At 39.9% G+C, this 21,335-nt stretch overlaps 1 protein-coding gene across 1 annotated transcript in view; it reads left to right on the top strand.

Moving 5' to 3' along the window:
• Positions 1-21,335, top strand: part of RASA3 (RAS p21 protein activator 3) — a 134,556-nt gene that overhangs the window by 37,984 nt on the left and 75,237 nt on the right. The window contains exons 2-3 of the mRNA XM_075091775.1: positions 3,090-3,207; positions 14,666-14,769. Coding sequence (XP_074947876.1) covers positions 3,090-3,207; positions 14,666-14,769 — 222 coding nt within the window. The remainder of the gene's footprint in view (positions 1-3,089; positions 3,208-14,665; positions 14,770-21,335) is intronic.

The following is a 21,335-nucleotide window of genomic DNA, read 5'->3' as shown; positions in this document are numbered from 1 at the left end:
AAATGGTGCATGACTGTATCAAGTATTCTGATCTTTCTTTTTTCATTTCAGGAGTAGCAGAACTGAAAAAATACTGAGCAAATGTTCAGCTTCATTGTAGATGGCAAAACAGTGCCACAGAGGGAACGTTTTTGTCTTGGAAGAATCTAAAGAGCAACTGAAGCTCTAATAGAGTGGATTTGTTGACATAAAATGCCTGGCTAGAGAGCTGAGTCTTTAGCTATGCTTGAAAGCTTGACAAATTTTTCTTTCCTAACTGCTCAGTGCTAGAGGAATCTAAACAACCATTGGCTGCTGCCAGCGTTGGGAAGAAACCGTATTTTTTTTTATTTCCAAGTTTTTTTGTAAGCTCCCCTTCAAGTCAGTAACATGATTAATATACTGGGTTGGTCAAATAATCCCTTGTTCTAGTTTCAGTGGTTTTTCAGGGCCTTTTTCCAGTTTGAAGAAAGAAATTATTGTAAAATGTCTTCTCCATCTATCTTCCCTCTATGCCCCACTTTCTAATATTGTGATGGTGGTGAGCTTTAATTTGCTGTACAGACTACACTGGCATTTTCTAGCGATGCTAAATAGTGTCTTCCTTTGCATTGCATTGAGGTTTTGGTATTGTGGGCTTTTCTACTGTAAGTCTTCTAACAAAGAGGAGAACTGAGTTTTCAAAATACAGTTCTTAGAGTGCTCTGACATGACTAAGTAATAACTTTAAGCACTTAAGTGAATGATGTGCACTTCGGAAAGCTGGAAATCAAGATCACAAAATCCAGACTTGGTTTCATGTGTGCATTTTTGTGTTGAAGTAGGAAGTGGAAGAGTGCAGAAAAAGGGAAACTGCATTTTCTTTTTTTTAATTTTGAGCTTGAAAAGTTCTGTCATGTTCTCTTGGAAGAACCGTGAGAATAGTGCGCCAGCCCCAGAGGAAGACTTCCTTATCGTTCTGCTACTGAAACTCTTCCTGTTGACATGCACACTCGCTCTCTCTGGGGAACTTTACCCAGTCATCCACAAAAGAGGCTGGCTTCACGTGACTTCAGTGTGAGAATAGATAAGAGAAATTTGGATGTTTGGGACGTGGGCAGAGGAGACCAACTTGGAGACCTCAGCCTGTGTGTGGCTAGTACATTTGATTTGTAACTTGCCTGAACTCAAACTAAGAAGAGCAGAAGTTAGAGGTTTACCACGGCAGAATAGACTTAAGTGCAGGCTGTGCAAACCATCAATAATCTTCAATATATTTTTGGCTAGAGCTGCTGCAGTTAAACTATTGCTAACACCTCAGCTTAGTTTAAAGCCACACTGGGCATGCCAACAGTTGTTCCAGTCACACCTTCGAATTACAGTGGAGACAGCTTTTTTTAATACAATGTCTCACAACTCTGAAGGAAGTGGGAAGAATGCTATCAGGTTGCATCAGCTGAGCTGAAAGAGCAAACTTATTTAGAAGAACTCTGAAGTGAGGCATTACTGTCTGAAACAATGTTTTCATGTCCCTTTTCAATGCCTCTTTATATGTTCTATGGTTAGCTTTAGAAAACGTACAAATGTACGATCACCCATACACAGGAGTTTGTGAGAAGTGTGGATGTGTGGTGTTTCCAAGGGCACGTCATAAGTCAGTTAGCAGAAGTGTGTGAACAGTGTTCCAGAAAGAGATCACAGTCAGGATGACATGGAGTCCTGTGTCACCTTATGCTTCTCCTTTAAAGCCAAGGATGTAGGTTGGCTTAATCTTTCCATGCTGTAGTTCTTCAGTATTTACACGCACATGCATCAGAGTGCTGTTGAACAAATCTGCAGAAGGGAGAAAATATGTCTTTGCTGAAGATAGGGTTGAAAGAAGCAAGATGATTCTTTTAATAGCATGAAGCTATTTGGGAGCTGGAAACTGGGAAGGGCATGTGTCTCATAAAATGCACTTAGTCGGAGCTGCAGACATCTGATTAAAAGTTATATTTGTTACTGTCATTTAGAGTTCCCTTCTCTACTGGCAAACAAACCTGTGTTCCCTTGGTCTGTGCATTTTTGTTTTCGGTGTGGTGGTTTTTTTTGTATTTTTACCAGGAGACAGTGATCTAGTTCCCATGGTATGTGCTAGTAATCTCTAGGTACTGGAAGTGTGAAGGTGAATAAGGCACGTGCATCGTAGACTTATATTTAGTCATTCTTTGAGAGTTCTAAGTTTTGTCTTTAGAATTCAGTCACTCAACCATGTAGTGCAAAGGTGCTTTAGCAAAGCCGTAAGGAGCGTTACCCAGTTTCCTGTCTGAGAGTTTTGATGTTATCAGTCTGCCAAGGAAATTTAGTGCTCAGCTTTGGTTATTAATGGATACGTAGAGGGGAAAGCTGTGGTTTTACTCTTGTTTCATACTCTTATGTTTTGTAGTCTCCTGATTACCCCTAGTTCCTCAATCCTCCCCGAATTTCTCTCTCTCATTTTGTTAAATATCAGATACATATGCGTTTCTTGTTGCAGTTTTGAAATAAATGTTTATTATGAAGAATATTCATGACTTGCATGGTGCCTTTGTGTGAGGACCTGAGGCAGCTTCACAAGTGCTAATTGCCTCATCAAAGTGCTTTGAAGTCCAATGTGTGGTGTAAGGCTGCTGGCTGTAACTAATGTGACTGTTTTCATCTCCATGTCTGTGGAGAGTGGTGGAGCTGGGGGTCAGTCCTCATTTGCTGTGGTCTGGTAATGCCTTCAGGATAAAATCAGTGGGCTGTATCCGAAAGCTTTATTATCATGTTGTATTGTGTTCCTGGTATCTTATGGGAGGACTGATCAAAACCTAACACAAATCTGTAAGGAAGCAGTATGCACCCAAATACATGCAAATAAATTGGGTGCAACAAACTTGAGTTGTTGCTGGCTACTGCTGAGCTCTAAACTCCGTGACTGTCAGGAATTGCTGCCTTGGAAACAGAATACTGCTGCTAAGTTTAATAGAGACTTAGCATTTGGGAAGTAAAATACAACGTAATACTTTGCTTTAGCCATGTTTCTGACATGGCATTAGTTGACAAAGGACTAATGTATGGATAATGTTTTAATACGTAATCCTTCTGGGTTTTTTCTTTCTTGTCTTTAGGCGAAGCCAAAAATCTTCCTACATATCCGGGGCCAAACAAGATGAGGGATTGCTACTGTACTGTAAACCTGGACCAGGAGGAGGTTTTCAGGACCAAAATAGTGGAGAAGTCATTATGGTAACAAATACATGTATACATGTTCTGTTAAGTCTTCTCATTCTCTGCTTACTATGTTCATTTAGGGCTCCTTTGCGGGGAGGAGGGAGGATGAATATGATCCTCTTCCAGCTTTAAGAACACTAGTTCTACAAACTATTAACCTCATGATTCCTATTTGTATATATGGGAAAGTATCTTCACCAAGGCAAGCCATATTAACTATTTTCCTAAGAATGTACAGCCAGTGCTCCTTTCTTTCTATAATAGTTGTTTTGAAACTTCCCTAAGCTTTGTAAATCTCTGCTTAGGAGGGAGCACTGAACTCCATTTTGGGTCTATCTATGCTTAGAACTTTGCATTGGTCTAACTACCCTAATGGGTGGAGTTAAAGATTTCTCCCCCCTGTCATGAGGCTGCAACTGAAAAGAGAGTTTGAACATAAGATGCCTGTCTGATTATCTTGGACACTTCCTATGCGATTGTAGAAGCCAAATGTATAATGAAACAGAATGAGAAGCATGTAGCAAAAGTTAAAACGCTTTCTCCTAGAAATCCCTGAACATCAAAAAATAAAGGGAGTAAGGTTGGGCGTATATGTGTATTCCAGCAAGTGAGGGGATTCTTTGGAGTTGAGGGGGAAGCAGCAGGAAGGAACTTTTATCTTAAAAAGTGGGAAAAGAGTGAGAGTTGAATAATACTGTTAGGAATTTGCTATTTGTCTTGTTGTTGCAAATAATTTACATTGGGGAAATAGCTCTATACCCCAACCCCTCAGAAGTACCTAACACATCTAAGAATGTGAGTCTGAGTAGGTGAAGTGGGATTTGTTCCCTTAAATCACTGTCGTTGTTCTCTTGCATAGTTTTTTGTCATCTTTAAGTCTTTATTCCTCACCCTACATTCTGATGTGCCGTACTGGGGTCCATAATGGAGGCTTTTGTTTCTTAAGGCACTTAGATTGTCTGAACATAATTAGAGTGTTTTTAAATGATGATGCTAACATTTTCCTGGTTTCAGTGTATTTAAAAACAAAACAAGTGAAAAAGCAAAGACTGGTCTCTATGTGTTTCTTTTTTTACCAATAACTGACATGCAGTGTCCGTAAGTCAGGTGTTCCTGAACCAGCTGTTTCTCTAACAGTGACTTTGCAACTCATTTAAATTCATTCCTGGGTCAACCAACTGTAGCCCTCCTGCTCACAACTAAAAGTTGCAGAGTGGTTTGCTGGTGTTTTTGTGTGTTTTTTTTTTTTTTTTTTTTTTTTTCTGGATCATCATTAGTGCTTCATGGGGAAGTGAGAGGTGAGGAGTGGGGATGTACGAGAATAGCTGATGTAAATTCCTTGAACTAATCCAAGTATTTTTCTATTGAGAAAGTACACTCTTAGTAGTAGGGATAAGCAACAAGTGTAATTCCTTCAGCGGGAAAAATTCCATCTGTCTTTATATATTATAAAGCTGAATAGGTACACTGAAGCTGTGCAGAACTGGAAGGTTTACGGTTTCCTGTGCAGCTAAGTTCTTTTTGTTAATTGAGATTAATTCAGAGAACAACAACACAATGATTAGTGGTCTGGAAAACATAACTGATGAGGAAGAGTTAGAAGTTTGGAATTTTTTGGCCTAGAGAAGAGGGATGAGAGTAGATATAACTATGTAAATATATGGGGCGGGGGGAACCAAACAAAAAAAAGAGGAAGGGAATTGCTCTGTGTGTCCAGTACAGATATTGCCAAGTTAAAATAGATTTAAATTGCAGTTAGGAAGGAAGTTTAGGTTAAGTTTCATTGTGAAGAAAAATCTTAGTTTTTAAAGATTCTGAAGCACTGGAGTGGATTGCCTTGGTTTTTTTTTCCAAATTTTTGCTGAAGGCTTTTAATAGGCTCTATATAATCAGTCCCAATGAAAATATGGATGTTCCTGCTTTGGAATAGTGGTGGACCAGACGACCTCTGAAAATCGCTTTACAGTCCTGTGTTCTTTGATCTAAGAGTTGACTGAAGATGATCTCCTTGGTCACTGTTTCTTCTCCCAGTGATTTCCTGTCCTGAGTGGCAGTCTGCCTTCTCCCTCTGGTGAGCTTCTGTTTGCAAGTACTGTTTCTGAGAAACTTGCTTCTTCACAGTCCCTGAATATCCACTTACAGACACTGATACCAACTGAATTTTGCATTTATCCATCTAGGTGTTTCTCTGTCCTTGTGTTTTTCTGCTGCACAGAAGAAAATTAGACAAAAATCCCAAGCACATGAATGGTAAAACTGGGATGTCTTCCCAGTCTGTGAATTGGAATTGCTTTTAGTGAGGCACACTGAAACAGCTACTTAATCTTTAATAGATGTAAACACAGTCATAAAAACAAGTGCATAAGCTTCCAGTGGAAGATGTTTTTCAAATGATTTCAGACCATACTGCAGTTGCCTATTGTTTTTTGTAAGACTGAGATGAGCACATAACTGAGGAGCCAGTCATGCCGTTACATTCCTTAATGCTTGTTTGTAAATTGATTCAACCCATTGAGTAACCGTGAATTATTGGGCAGGCGAGGCTTATGTGCCCTAAGGCCCATGTAATTTGTATGCAGCAGAGAAATACCTGCTTTCATGTATGGTGCTTCTTTGCCAGGCACTTGACAATATAACAGTAAAACATGTGATGGTCCCTTTTTCTGAGGTATCACTGCTGCAATATGTGGGAGCAGTAGGTGGGAGCAGAGCTGTGAAGCTGGGCCAGCGCATGACTAAAATAATCGAATCCTGCCTGAACATCTGCATGGCTGGCATTGAAGTGGGTGACACAGCCTTTGACTATAGTCTGAGCAGGAGAACACTGGCTCTGCTCTGTTGTTCATGCCTATTTTCTAATTCCTATCACTTCATGGCTGACACAGGGCTGGCTTACTATAAAGTAAGTTTTAAGAATTGCCTGTATTTTTACTCTCACTGGTAACTCCCCCATCTTCCAGTAAGCTCAAAAAATTATTTTTCATGTAGTCTGAAAAATAAGATGCTTTGTGTGAGTGTCTGAACTGAAAGGTGTTTCATATGCAGCCCTAGCACTACTGCCTCTGAAATGATGTCTTTGCACTCAGATTTGCCCTGGAGAAGCCTATCTCTTCCAGCATATCTGCATAAAATAACTTTATCTGCATGAAAAGGCTTATAATTAAAGTCACGCTGAAACGCTGTCTTTTGTACTTGGGAATTCAAGGAGTGCTTGCTTTTTTTTTTTTTTTTCAATTTTTACTCAGTTGTGCTTCATTAAGCTGCTGCTAAGCACTGCAGAAACGTATATTTTTCCAGGCAGGCCTTGTCAGGATGTGTAGCTTAAATGGAACTGGCAAATGGGAGAAAGGAAGCAGTTATCTCCCTTTCCCAGAGAGACTTGGATGAATGTCCAATTCTGGCTTGCTTGGGATATCTGTGGCATAGCCTTCAGACTCTGACTCATGACCTCCTGTGTTTTATACTGGGACGGTGTAAGAAGTTGCCTCCCTGAGCTCTGTCATAATCTTCTGCAACAGATTTTTATTTTATTAGGCTGCAGCAGAGGCATGAGAAGACAGCTGAGAGCAGTAACCTCTTAAATCAACAAAGCAAGAATAATTCAGAACTCTAAGAACTGAACTAGCGCATCCTGTTGCCCAGTCTGGTGCCCTTACTAGTGCTCTGAAGAGAATCTCTGTGAGCCTGATGCCCTTTACCCAAGTTTGCATCTCAAAACTGAGAGCAGTCAGGTGAACCTTAATTCCTCTGTTCAGCAGTCAGGTGGGACTCATAAATTACAATCAGGAACGTAAATCATTCCTGCCATCCAGCCTCTGTTGGCTTCTGTTAAACTGGATGGTGGCACTGCTGCCTTGTGCTGGAAGATTTTGAGGGCTGCTGTGAATATAATTTGGTAGTGTCTGACTGAAATAGGTCAAGGGTTATAACATGGGCAGGCAAAAGTAGTGTTTATGTGGGGCAGTTCAGAGTCATCCAGCTTCTCTGGGGATCTTTGGACAAGCACAGTGAACGCGTGGGTTGGTCAGAGCAAGCTCTCCAGGTTCCCAGGAAGAGAATCTTGGACTCTTCAAGCAGCACTGTTTTCATAAACTCCTTGGCACAAGCTTTTAGTAAATTCTAAGAAGGTCACATGCAAGTCATAAGATATGAGGGAGAGGTCAGTTAGAGCCAGGATTTAATATGCTTCTCTTTTGTGTTTGTTGTTCAATATTTATATTGCTGTCACCCATAACGGCACTGAACAGAATTTGATCCATTCCGTATAGCCTAGTAGAGATGTACATGAAGGGACTTACGTGTTTTATCTCCTAAGGAATGTGTGAGAATTAGTATATTTTAAATGCACAGATCTACAAGTTTTCTTTTAGTTCTGAGCTGCAAGCAGACAGCCTGGTGAGAATTTTGCCTATTAATTCCCTTTGCTGAACAAACTACTTAGCTTCCCCCATGAGTAGCTTCAAACTTCAGGCTCTACTGTCCAGGGGTTATTCCTATCTACAGATCTTCCCCAAGGATGAACTTTCTTGGCTTGTTGGCATTAAGACTGACTTTGACTTTGCTGTTTGCATAAAATGTTTCCATTCACTTAAAGGGCAGTGTCAGCTGCAACAGGAAATCAAGGCAGCTTCTCAAATCATAGGTGAAGAATGGAAGGAATGTGACATCTCTAAATTTGTTTCAAGGATATGAATAAAGGCAAAAACTGTTGTATGTTAAGAATCAAATGGCTGACAGTGTGTGCTTTAGAGAGATGAGCCAAGCGTCTTGAGTCTGTGATTATTTAGTTCTCCACTATTTCACTGAGGAATTTTTCACGTGCTAAACATAGTGATCAAAGCCTGAATGAAATGGCAAATGAAGCCAGAGGCAGTCTCCAGTGCTAGTCTCCAGTGAAAGTAATAGTGAGAACTCAAGTCTGCAGTGTGCTTGCGAGTGTATAGTAAAATGTGCTGTAAATTCATAGTTCAGGCTGTGTTCTCTTTAACAAGAGGTTGCTGTGTCTTTGTTTTAGTATTAGGTAACATTCAATCAGTAGCTCTCAGAATTTTCTCCAAGTAAGTCTACTGCCATATTTAATGTTGTTACTTTTTAATTCTAGGCTTGTTTAAACCCTTTATTTTCCTGTCTTTCGAGTTCATGGCTGCATAGCTAAACTTTTCTCCTGTTCTGATAACATCTTGGATGCAGGCCACTTCTCAAATTTTAAACACAAAGTTGTTTCCCTTAGTTGAAGCATTGCCAAAGTTGGCTGTTGTATCTGAGTTAGTACCATTAGCTATTTCCATATTCATATGTTGCCAGCTCACCTCCTTCAAATAACAGCTTTCCTCAGCCCAGAGGTCTTAGGTAAAGAGGCCTTGAGCTGGATGCTGTAGCATGTTCTACAGCTTCTCTCGCATGCTCCCAGCTCACTCCTCAGTGTGCTGTCTGTCCCAGGGCCTGCCATCTTCTGCACTTGACTACATCTAACTGTGGCTTGAATTGCTAATATCAATATACTTCAATTCTGAAACTCCCTAGCCTTTAAAGGAAAGGGATAAGATGGGTATGGGTACAATTTCAGTCTGGTCAGGAATATTATTGAAGGCAAGGGCTGTATGGTTGTGTAGGGAAGTTAATACAGCTGGGAAGGGTGCCAGGAAGAGAAGCAAGACGTAATGGAAGGAGGAGAATGAGGTGAGCCTTGAGACCCAAGGCAGGGTTTATGAATGAGAGCGTTTATCCACATGAAAAGCCACCCATGTGAGTAACAATTGTTGGTGTTGTAGGCTGCTTTAAGTGATTTAAAAAAAAAAAAGTAAATGCAGCTGTAACATGGTTTCTGTTGTTTGTGTGTGTCGTCTTACAGAATATTTTGGGAGGTGACTAGGGGCCAAACGGCTGCTGCTTAAAGTTGTTATAATCCCTGTAAGCCTCACTGAGCCAAACCAGCAACTGTCAAGTGAGGATGATAACTATAGCTCATGTGTCTGTCTCTCCCTTCTGAGCATAGGGTTGAGAAAATACACACTGCTTTATTTTTCTCTGTGTAGTAGGGGTGGTTGGGGCTATAACACAGCACTGTCCATCTGGGTGTCTCTGCAAAGCGACATGAGGAAAAATTTGCTTAGGCTCGGTTGGATGTCTGGAAGACTGCAGCCTGCACTCTGACAGTGGGCATAAGTGGTATGTTTGGACTTAGATGTTGCCCCCTCTGCCATATACTTCCTGCAGCATGTCCTCTGCTAAATCTGTGCTTCAAATATAATAGAAGGTATTTTTAATAAATTGTGTAAGGAAGCTACCATGACATCTGCCAGCTTTGGCTCTTAGAGAGCCTGTCTTACTTGCCTGTCGTCTTGTAGCTCTGTGTGTAGTAGGAGAATGAGGTGTATTCAGATTTTCTTTGGCTTGCTGTATCTGCTTTGAATAAACCTTCTCTTCTCTACCCCACTCCCTTTACATATGCTGCAAAGCTTAGTATAAAACCTATTAGCCAAGTAGTAGAAAACGCTTAGTAGTAGAAACAAACAAGTGTACCCCTTTGTACAGACCGATTTTGCTTCCTGCTCACATGGTGATGTGAACTCTGGTCTTCAGTTCATGCAGCAGGATGAATCCAGTATTTCTAAACGTTTTAAAATAGTCAGAGGATGTGGAGTTGTCTGTGGCATGTTAATAGTCCTTACTTTCAATTACAAAAGCAGTTTAAAAAAAATCCATACACAAAGCATTCTGGTTTGAGGGGTTTCATTATTATTCATCATGCAACTCTTTCACTTCATCCACTGAGGTACTGGTGCCAAAGTTGAGAAACAAGCACGAGGTTTTGCAACACAGCCGGAAACTAAAGAAATGTTTCTACACTAAGATTTGCTTTATGAAGTCTCTTCCTCTTCGTTAATATTATTAGCAATTATTTCAGTAGGTATCTGAAGATATAGAATTAAAGTTGCAAGTGTCTCTGGAGTATAGTAAAACACAAAGTTAACAAATTTTGAACCTTTTCTAGGGGAAGAAGTTCCCATTCATCATGTTTGAACTGAGGATTTTCTTCCTTATTTGCTTTCATTCCACTTGATCTACACAGTAATTTGTTTCTCTTCTCCTTTCCTGTCTTATCCTGAAAATATCCATTGCCAAAACACACATCAGAAGAGACTCAAAAATAGATACCTTGAAATGGGAAGGGCTCTAAGCTGGATAGCTATATGTGAGTGAAACAATACCTAGAGGGAACTTCTTGGTTTTAATTTGCTGGTATTCCTGCTCCCCTGAGCATTCAGAACAAGCAAGTTTCTGGTGAGGGGAGAGTATGCCTGAAGATTCAAATCCTTTTCACTATTCTTTATGCTTTTACTTGACTTGGGTTTGGGGGAATTTGGGCTGGGTTTTTTTGGTAGTTTCTTTTTTTTTTTTTTGGTGTCTCTCTTGTCATGAGGGCTGTGGAAGCATGCTAGGGAAAGTGTCCTGAAGAGGGATTGATTAGTGTATGTGTCGGTGATAGGGGCTGTGTCAGAGCTGTGCAGTAAGAAAGCCCTGCACTTCCTGAGAAAAGAACTGCTGAGGTAGAGCTTCCCTCCTTCAGAGCATGGCAAGGTGATGGATATGTACTGGAACAGAGATAAGAAGGGAGTGTAAAGTGAAGCTATGTGGAGTAGAAGGCTACAGAGTCAGGCCCTTGTGTGCCTGAAAGCTTGGAGCAAGGATTCAAAAATTCGTACAGGTCCTCCTGTAGTTTCTAATCCCATCAGGAAATAAAGAGACAGTGACTTAGGAATAAGCCCCATTTCATAACTAAATAGTAGTTGATACTTGACTACTAGGCTTCTAATTGCTGTGATGGCAAAATTAAAAAGAAGTTAGTAAAACTGTTCTAAATTTAGTAGTCTCTATTGAAGAAGCTGGGTTTGAAAATGCTTTTCTATTCAGCTTGGAAGGAGCTGAATTGCATTTACAGTAGAGGTCCACTGTATCTGTTTCTGTCTTTGCAAGGTCCTGCTCTTCAGCAGTTGCATCCCATCACTTGTTTGAAGTCCAGCAGAAACTGAAATAATGTCAACACTGGTCTTGTACATACCATTCCATTTTGACCGTACTGGTCTGCAGCCTATGCCACAAGATTGCGGGAGGGGTCCTCATGATTTCTCCTCCTCTTTGAATGATTAAATTTCTCCTCAGTGTAGGGTTGGCTAATCTACAAGTAAAGCTTAATTCAAAACCTGGAAATTGAATCTGAACTCACTTGGTTCTGAAAGATTCCTGAGTTTTCAGCCAGGCTAGTTCTAGTATTTGTTTTGGAGGATCTTGTCAGACTCCTGAGGGCTGTGTAGGCAGATGCTGCTGCTTTTTATTAATTTCTATATCAAAATAAAAGTACTTGAAGCCCCATCAGACTAATTCCAGCTTTTGGGAGAGAGGGGACACTGAGGGAGGGATTTAGCTGTTCTTTTGGAAAAACCATTCTGGAGCCCTGGGGCTCATGCTCAAGATAAGTTAGCTTGGGAAATAAATCATGGGGTTTGACTGCTGCGACCTCTTGCTCTTCGGGTCTGGGTGGGAAACAAAGCGAGTACTGTTCTGGAGATACAAGGAGGGAAAGCACACATTTAAGTGGAAGCATTTGTGTGGTTACTTTTGATTTCTTCAGAAAGAAGATACTGTTTCTGCAGAGCTACACAAGATTGCGGCGGGGGATATCAGATTTATCTTGATGTGTAGCCTTATGGTTAAAACTTCGCTGGCTAATTATCTGGTGCAGAGTGAGCTCACTCATGTTGGAAATCTGCTTGCTTATATTAATTAAGAACACAGCACACCTCAGGGGTGTTACCTGAGTGATGAGAGGTTGTGAATCTATAAGGGGTGCAAGATCTCAGAGCCAAGAACAGGATAAAGCTTCTCTTCTTTTGGCAGCAGCCACAAATAATATATCTGTGAAGGGTACCAGCCAGCAGACACTGCTCAAGCTAATAAGCCTTGTGCCTAAAAGTAGTGACCAGAAGAGGTCCCTGCGTGGCTAAGTCAGCCTTTGTAGCATTTCTTCTGTTAATCAGTCTCTTTCTGATACCATGTATTGGACTAGATGCTTCCTTTTGTCCACTCCGCTTTTCTGAATCTTGTGTTTGTTTTGCTGTGGTGTGGTCTTAGTTACCTTCTTCCCCTCACCACCACCACTGACAAACGTTAGTGGGGAACTTGCCAAAGGCCTCGATTGTTGTCTCTTCCCTGGTCTTTCCCCCAGAATCAGCTGAGCTGAATTAAAGTATGCTCAGTGTAAGTCTCACTTGTCATGCATTGCCTTTAGTTTTCCAGTATACTGCAGCTTTCCTCATGTTCTTCATAGAGAATTAGGTATATAATCCACAGTTCATTAAGTATCACTTTATTTTAAGGTCATTAGAGTAAATTAATCTGTTGTGTTCTTCCAACAGAAAGGATAATTTTATGGATGAACAGAGTATTAGGGCTTGGAACGATGCGAGTGTTTTGCATGTATAATGTGCTAGATATTGGGGCAATGTTTATGCATCTGTGTAGCCCCCTTGGGTTAAGCCTGTGTGTGAAAACTTGCTCCAGGTGATACGCATAGAACGAGGCCCTTGGGGCTGCCAGCAAAAGCATGGCTGCTGGGACAGTTGGATAGTTCCTAGTTTGGTAGAGGGTGCTTGTACCAAAGAACTTGGGTATTTTCTGCCTGAAGGTCGTGGCTGCTGAATCCTTGATTCCAAATAAAACCTCTTGGACCAGAATGGGTAAAGAGAATATAACCAAGAATGCTGAACCAGCTGCCATTTCCAGCTGTTAGATTTTTCTCCCCTGCCTTCACAGTAGGGACAACTGAGTAGGGCTCATGTTGGTTGCTATAACTTATGGCTGGATGCATTTATTTCAAGGAATGGGAAACTGTTTCAGTGGTGGAAGTTTAACCTGTGGGTATGCCTTGGGCTTTGTTTATCCAGTATGTGCTCTTCCATGTGGCTGGTGGAGTAATGACTTAAATAATGCTCTTACTGAATATTGAGTGATGTCTCTGGACTTTATGAAATTACTGTGGCATATTCCCTGCAAACACAGAGTGGTTAGCTAATTTACATTGCCTGTATGTTCTGAGTGAGACTTGTCAGCTAGCCCTTGAGGGAATGTAGCAGTTCTGGGGGAGTGAATTTTTACTGTAGGCAGAAATACAAGCAAAAGTATATGGTGATATAAATTATCCTGAAAGAAGCCAAGGCAATTACCTCTCCTGACAAAATGCTGAAGAACTGAAAGTTAATGTAAGGAACTATTAATAATGTTTTGATATCTAATTTTCTAACCTAAATAGCCTTTGATAATGATTAAAGCTACAGCATGATTTGGTCTGCCATTTTTGTCCTTAGCCAAGATAATAAAGAGGTCTGTCTTTAAAAGGGGAATAAAAAAACCTGCTGGCTTTTGGCCTGTTGGAATTAGATTTATTTTTAAGTCTACATCTGCAGTGCTTGCTGTATTTGTCCATATGACTCAAATTGCATCCACCCATTTAGATCTACTGAAGCATGAGTGACTTGGAATGAAAAATCTGTTTGTAATGGTAGACCTGTCAATGAATAAATAATGTTGATATATGCTTATAGTTCTTAGGAGTAAATCCTTAACCATATAATTGGATAGAGAGAAACTGAAAGGGTCACTATTAGGTGTCTGAGGGGTTTTCTTTTTCCATTTAAATTGGTAGGATCCGAAGAAAGCCCCTTAAGTTTCTAAAGTGCTTTTCATGCTGAGATAGTATGTATTTTTTTTAAATCTGGTCTTACTGTAAAAGAACTTACTCTATACAATTCCAGTAAGCAAAAATAGAGAGATACACAGCACTATCAGGTAAGCTCCAAGGCTTAGTTACCATCAGTTGACTGAATCTGACTTTAAGTAAGAAACTTTGTAGGGGATAGGAAAAGAAGTGATGGCTGTAGGCATTCTATTTTAAATAAACAAAATCCTTTAAAAATTAAATATGTACATATGTGTATATACACATATATAGTATAACATATAATATATACACATATATATATGCCATGAACCATGCTGTATTTTGCTCATCCTGTTAACATGTATGCTTTTGTGATCCTTGTCGTAATGGTCTATTGTAAGTATAGTTTGGCAGCAGGGGCCTCTCTCTACTCTTCAAGGCACTGTATGTTAACAAATGATGTGTTCTCTGCCCTCTTTGTTTAGGGACACTTGTTTTCCAGGTAAAAGAAGTATTTTTTCTTTTTTGTACATTAAGAAATCTTGTTCTGTGGGCATTTAAGATAGTTGGGAAGAGTCAAAGCGGAACAGTGCTTGAAGGTGTACTTCCATGGGTGTCACAGTCCAGAGTGATATTCTGGGAGTGAAGTATAAACACATTGGCTCCTCCAGGATACCAACACTAATTTCTTTTTTTTGTGTGTGTGTGTTTATGTGTATGTGTTTTTTGTTTTGTTTTTCGTTTATGTTTACCCAGCCCCTTCTATGGAGAAGACTTTTACTGTGAAATTCCTCGGACCTTTCGCCATCTGTCATTTTATATTTTTGACAGAGATGTTTTTCGAAGGGATTCCATCATAGGTATGTGTTCATAAATTATAATTTTCTTTGCAGCTTACTTCTCTTGAATTTTAACTGTTAGATGGTATGTAGTCTAACGAGTTGGGGTCTTGATAGGACCAACAATGACCATGGTAAGTACTGCTCAGCATTGTCCTTTCTTGTCAAGTGACAAAAATGCCTTCAGTATTAGATACTGTTAAAAAGGCTTGGAGATAAATGCTGTCTGTTACGATAGTAAATCCAGATTGCAGTTTAACTTAAATAGGCAACAAAGCATTTTTAAAATGTTGGCAACATCATTTGTTACTGCATTATTTTTTCTAAATGCAAGACCTTTAGTCTTGCAGTTTCCCAGGGTTCATTACGCTTACCTGCGTGCAGTATTGTTAAACTTACCTGCATGCAGAGTAACGATGACTGGTCGTAGGTACCCACAGTACAATGATGGTAGACTTTTATAGAGTATCACAGCAAGCTGTTGCCTACAGAAAGCTCTGTAAGACTTCCAGTGCCTGTTTGACATGGGCAAGAGCTCTGCTTTTCCAGGTATTATTTGCTATGCATTTCACCTGCAGCAAATTGCACAACACTCCATTTATCTCTTCAGGGATAAAAATCTTGTGAAAGCCTAGTAGTTATTGAGGAGAACAGTTTCCACTTTAAGTCATTCTAACTGTTTGGATTTTTTTTTAGTTTTTCATCTGTTACTTTTGAAATAAGTCATCTATGACTACCATTTTTCTAATGCCAGTATAACATGACTGTAGCTATCAGTGAGGCATGTATGTCTTGACAGAGCTTGTAGTGAGGAAGTTGTCTGATGTTGAGCAACAGTTTGTATAATGCTGTAAAATGCATTATGTTAAAGTGCATGGGTGGTGGTGCAGAGCTCTTCATATGTATCCTTACATTACAGTAGTTTATCCTGCATTCACTAGCTTTTTCTATAATTTTTGTTTTACGTTTTACTTATGATCTAGGAAACTGGGTCATCATTGTCTTTGCTCCTAACTGAGCTCATGTGTTTATAGCATCTAGCAATCTGGCATCCTGGGGAGAAAGGGGTCAGTTTGATTTTTGAGTGAGCTTTTGGAAAGCTTTTTGGTCTCTCTAATCTCTAGCTTACCCTTGTGATATGAAAGTAATACCTCCTTTCTTTCAACTGATGAGTTTTTCACTGCTGAAATTGCCTCATCTGATCTCCCATGTGTCACTGGTTTTCTGCAACTGCAGTGACCCATGAACAGACCATGGACTGGGATTTTTCTTGCTTAGGGCTTTACTCCCTGTCTTGCAACAAGGGTCTCTGAACACTTAACACAAGCCAGACCCATGAAATTGCAGATAGAGGAGTGCAAACTGTTTCCTTTTCTCCGTGCTTCCTAAGTTCCTGTTTTCATAATCAAGCTTTGACATTGGAGGGGAATTCTTCAGGAACTGCTAGAGAAATCTTGTCTGAAAGTACTGGGAGCAGTTTGTGAAAAGAAGGACTTGCAGAAGATAGAGAGACTTTTGTTTGGACTTTTGTTTGGATGCTGAAATGATTTATCAGTTTTCTATTTTTTATTACGTCTTTGGGAAACAGAAATGTTGACTTCTGTATGTGTTGTATATGTATCCACAGGTAGGCAGACTGGTGTGTTACTATACTGATGTAGCATTAAAAGTCAAAACAGGGTTACCGGTCTACGTTGAGATTTTTAGAGTGCATATTAGCTGTTGTAGTCCTGAGTGTTCCCCTCTCCCTCCTCTGTTCCCCTCCCTCTTTATCACAGGTATATTTTGAATAGCATTTCAAAGATGTGGAAGTAATAAATAGCAATGGAGGGAAGAAAAAAATCCAGAATTACTGTCGCTTTGATACTAACTCTGTAAGTTCTGCTTGTAATAGGAAAATGTTCTGGAAAGAGAAGAGTGCTTTGGAGTAACTGCATGTGGATATTTTCAGCAGTTCCTATTGAACAGAAGTCAGCAGCAGCAAAGCTAAGCAGTGGAGATTTTTTGAGAAAGGGAACTCTTTCATTGGAACAAAGTCTGTAATACTTAAAAGGAATTGCTGCTCTATGTGTATCTCAGCTCAGTCTTAAGAGACCTTTTCTTGAAGAGGCTTGAGCAAGGGAGGTTTGGAAGAGGTCCCTACTGAAAAAGTTTGGTCAGAGTAGTGCTAGAATAAGCTCTTTTGCACTGAACCACCAAAATCTGCAAATAGGGGCCCTTTGTTTGCATTACAGAGATTGCTTGTTTTGTTATGCCATCATGAGACACTTTTGCTGAAGAAAATGTGGCTACTCGTGCTCATCCAGCAATGAACTTTCTCAGAGAAGGGAGTTGGGGGTTGTGTCTTCTATCCAGGGAGACTAATTTTAAGTTCAGATGTTACTGAGCTTGTGAATTTGCCCGTGTTTCCTGTGTGATCTGGTATGTTTAAGACATCTGTTTGCATTGTTTTTTTGGCTGGTTTTGAGGGGGTTTCGAGGCAGAGAGAACAGAGTGTGTGTGTCAAAATGGTGAGAATTTGGCAAGTAGCTATTTTTTGAAGACGGCTGGCTAGCAGAGTTCCTTCTGAATCACTATTTAGTATTGCCAGAAATTTCTCTTGATGTTATGATATAGATTTCCAGGGTGACTGGAGCTCAGAGTAGGCATGCTTTTATTTATTCAAATATGAAGTACAAGTTTGGGGTGGTAAATTCTTTAACATATGAAATGCAACTCAATGTGTGACAGATGAGAATGCTCAAGCCACCAAAAGCGGAAGGAGTGGGGGTGAGAAAATGAAAAACAAGAATCCCCTGAAATGTCTGACAGAAACTTCCGAGGAGAACCAAACAAATTCAGAAACTGGAACACATGCGTAGCAGATACGTTTTGGAACATACTGTAGTATTTTCCCATACAGGATGGGAGGATTGTGCAGATAAAGATATCTTTGAGTTTGCATGTTTGTTTATTACATTTGCATTTTCCTAGTAATAATTTGCTATGTCATGTAGGATTTTGTTAGCTAAACAGATACATCTCTTGAAAAACTATGTCTTGGAAGAATCTTGGATGTCAGTTGAAATGCAAATCTAATGAAGAAAATGCAGGGCTCCGTGATCTGAATTATGATTTGCCTTTTTTAGATAAAATGTAGCAAATATACAGTTACTGTGGAAATAAACTAATCTTAAGTTGTTGTTTAATTGATATTGTATGTCTTGACTGTTACTGGCTAGTGTTTAGATACTGATTTATATAGTATGTTGAGATGCTTTGAGTAGGAAATGTACTACCGAAAGTAATGGTAAATTCCATTTAAAATTAGATTTGTTTGTTTGTTTCCAAATTATCAAATAGGAGTAGTAGGCCAATTTGATGGAACATGTGTCTCTATAATACATAGGATAGCTTTTTCCACCTAGTTGTTAAAATGAGAAAAACATTGAGAAGATGGGGTTAACTTGAAGAGCTGTTAATTGGTACCCCTCCAGTAGTAATGGATACCTCTGGCCAGATGCAGTAGAAGGAATATTAGGATAGTAGCACTGCTAAATAAGGTAAAAGTAAATTTATGTTCTTTAATGATCATGTTTTGATATTTAGTTTTTAGCTTTTTAGAAATGTTGAATGAGGCAAGCTGTGCCAATACAGTGGGACAGGCAGCTTTTCTCACCCTTTAATAATTGAGCTAAATTTGGTAAAGAAAACAATCTCCATGATATGCCCTGAGCTGGTATTCCCTAAGTGGTAAGGATCAGTTCAGGCTGCCAGGCTGTGACCTTGGACATACAGATCAATGGAAAAACAGGAAATGTGCTACACCAAGTAATTTTAACACTGTGCTGAGAGAGTAGTTAATAGCATAAGCCCTCCAGGTGACAAGTGCACAATTATTTATCCTCTACTTAAATCACAAATAACATGTTTGGTGGTGTTCCCCCACCCCATACTTCATTTGTTTTGGTAACAGATGCTTGTAACTGACTTGCTAATACCTCTGTTAAGAAGGAACCTGAATAGAACAAAATTCACCCCCTGTGCAGGTCTGAGGGGGAGAAGTAAATTCACTGTATCAAGTCTTGCCCCCTATACTGCATTGGGGAGTAAGAACTTTCTAAGTCTGGTATCCCTGACTAAGGAGGAGGCTTGGTTGGGGGTGTTGACGGGGATGGAATGGTACTGAATAAAGCACAGATGTGAAATGACTAAGCCCTTCAATGAGGGAGCAGAAAGCCAGGGGGGAAAGAACTAGCAAGCGATTCTGTTAATTCCATTTACTATAACTTAACTGCTTTAAGTCACCTTCATAGAGGTTATTAGGTGTGTTCTACAACAAACTGAAACTCCTGGGGCCATTGTATCCTGGCAGGTTGTTACTGTCTTCCTGCTTAATATTGGATGAGCTGAAGCAAAGCAAGGCAATAAAACAAATTTGCCTTTGGAGGTAATTAAACTTAGCTGCTCTGGACTAAAGTAGGTGAAACCAAACCATAGCTCACGGACACTCTTGCAGAATGAAAACACCCTGGAATTGAAAGTTGTTTGAGGCTTGCATGTTTGAGGTGACTATGCCTTTATTAATGACTACTTCCAAAGCTGAGGAGGTGTGTTTGTAGAGTTGCCACCATTTATTACCAAATGTCCAAGCAGACCATCTACTGTTATTAGGTACCTGTTGCCAAATGTAGCTGAAGCATCACTAATTGATAATTTTATTGGTTGAAAAAGAAAAACTGAAAAAGAATCATTCCTGTTAAACTATGCTTCTTGCTAGGTGAATGGAGGAAAGATCTTCCAATACAATGTGAAGCAGAGACAAGATTTTAATAGAAAATTGTGTTCCTCTTTCTTCTACCCTGGCCATGGCTTTAGGCAGCAGTCATAACTTGGTTTACTGTTTCCATGATGTACTGTTGGATGACATGGGAATAATAGCTACTCAGTATGGTATAAATATAGCCACTAATCAAATAAAGGAAACAGATGACTCTGTCTCACAAAGACAAGTCTCAAGAAGCTCTAAACTACAATTATCCTGAGAAGATTCTCTACAGTTGCATAGAAAGCCTAAAATAAATACTTTCTGCATAGAATAAACTGTTAGGATGCACTTACAATATCTTTTTAACATAACAGATGGTCACAAAAGCAGGAAAATAAAGTTGAACTTTCAAAAATATGTATTTTTCCTTTTTCCTCCTACAAGTACACATATAAACAAAACTACTGAGCGTAATGTGCTAAACTTTGTCCTTTTATGCAGCCCTCCTTCCTACCAAATCACAGCATTAATACTACCTGTATTTGGAAGATCATCATAGAGCCATCCTCCCAGGTTACCTCTGACTGCTGTAGATTGAACTGGGCTTTCTTTTTTTTTTCTGCAGTGCTTGGCTTATCTCAGCAGTAGCAGGTGTTAAGCAGTCTCTGTCTGTCTGGTTTATACCTTGCTTGAACTAAGCAAAGACTGTGACTGCAAAGAAGGTGCAGTAGCAGTGGCTTCTGGTGGCAGTACCTGGTGACAGAGGGGATGAAGGAGATGGTTGGTCGGTGCAGGCAACATGCTCAGGGTCCTGGTGCATATTGTGAAGGCAGACAACAGTGACTGCAAGTCTACATTTTAGGACTGCTCTCTCATTGCAAGCAGCCAAGGGCTATATCGCCTTTCTCAAATGTATGAACATTTTAAGGGCCGAGAGAGCATCTGGCAGAGAATTGATGCCAGAGGTGTGGTTGGGTAGGTTTTGGGGGTATTTTTGTTTGGTGGCTGGTTTTTTTTGTTTTGTTTTGTGTGGGTTTTTTTTTTTTTTGTTTTTTGTGGTGGTTTTGTTTTTTAAACAGGAAGGGAAAGTAGAAATCACAATGTAAGCCAGGCAAGATCTCTAGGGTTGTGGCCAGCAAAACTATCCTGATAGAGGATAGTCCATGCAGTGCTACAGCTTGCTGCTTTTAAGGATAGAACCTTTGTCTTATCCACAGCCTACTTTCCTCTGCCTTATTATCTGAGATAATCACGAAGGGGAAAATTGATTTTGTAAGCAATATTATATTTCCACTATTTATTGAAAAAAAACCAAACAAAACTGGGGTCATGAATATAGTACACCTTGGAACTCTGTAGGATGCACTACTGCTGTGCTGAAAGTGTTCTGCCATTGTTGCTGCTAATTCTTACCCATGGTAGCAAGTGGTCTAGTAGTGCTTGTGCTTCATGGTGCACTGCAGAGGGGCTGGGAGGGAGCCGCTCTGCTGCATCTAAGGCTCTGAAGCTTTATGTTGCCCCTAATTCTCATCCTTATCTTTCTAATCCTCAAGTAGGGAGATTGCTTGTTTCAGTCTTTTTCCGTGTTATGAGGGAGGGGTGAGTGAATTTGTACTGTTCTTGAACAAGGCAGGCATCTAACCTTTTCGTCTTGCAAAGTTTCTGTACTTTTATTTGATGAGAAATAAACTTTCATAGAAAATAAAATTATAGGTAGTCTGGAACAGTAGCGGTGCTTCTTGGTTGGAGATTCCAAGGTAATTAGTTTTAGGCTGTGAAAGCCGTATGAAACATTGATTAAAATTGATTCTGATTTGCCCTTAGTCTTTCCAGCTATTGA

The sequence above is a fragment of the Phalacrocorax aristotelis genome, chromosome 1, assembly GCF_949628215.1.
Source record: "Phalacrocorax aristotelis chromosome 1, bGulAri2.1, whole genome shotgun sequence".
In the NCBI taxonomy this organism is placed as follows: Eukaryota; Metazoa; Chordata; class Aves; order Suliformes; family Phalacrocoracidae; genus Phalacrocorax; species Phalacrocorax aristotelis.
The sequence above is the reverse complement of the archived record's forward strand: the minus strand, read 5'-3'. Positions and strand labels throughout refer to the sequence as shown.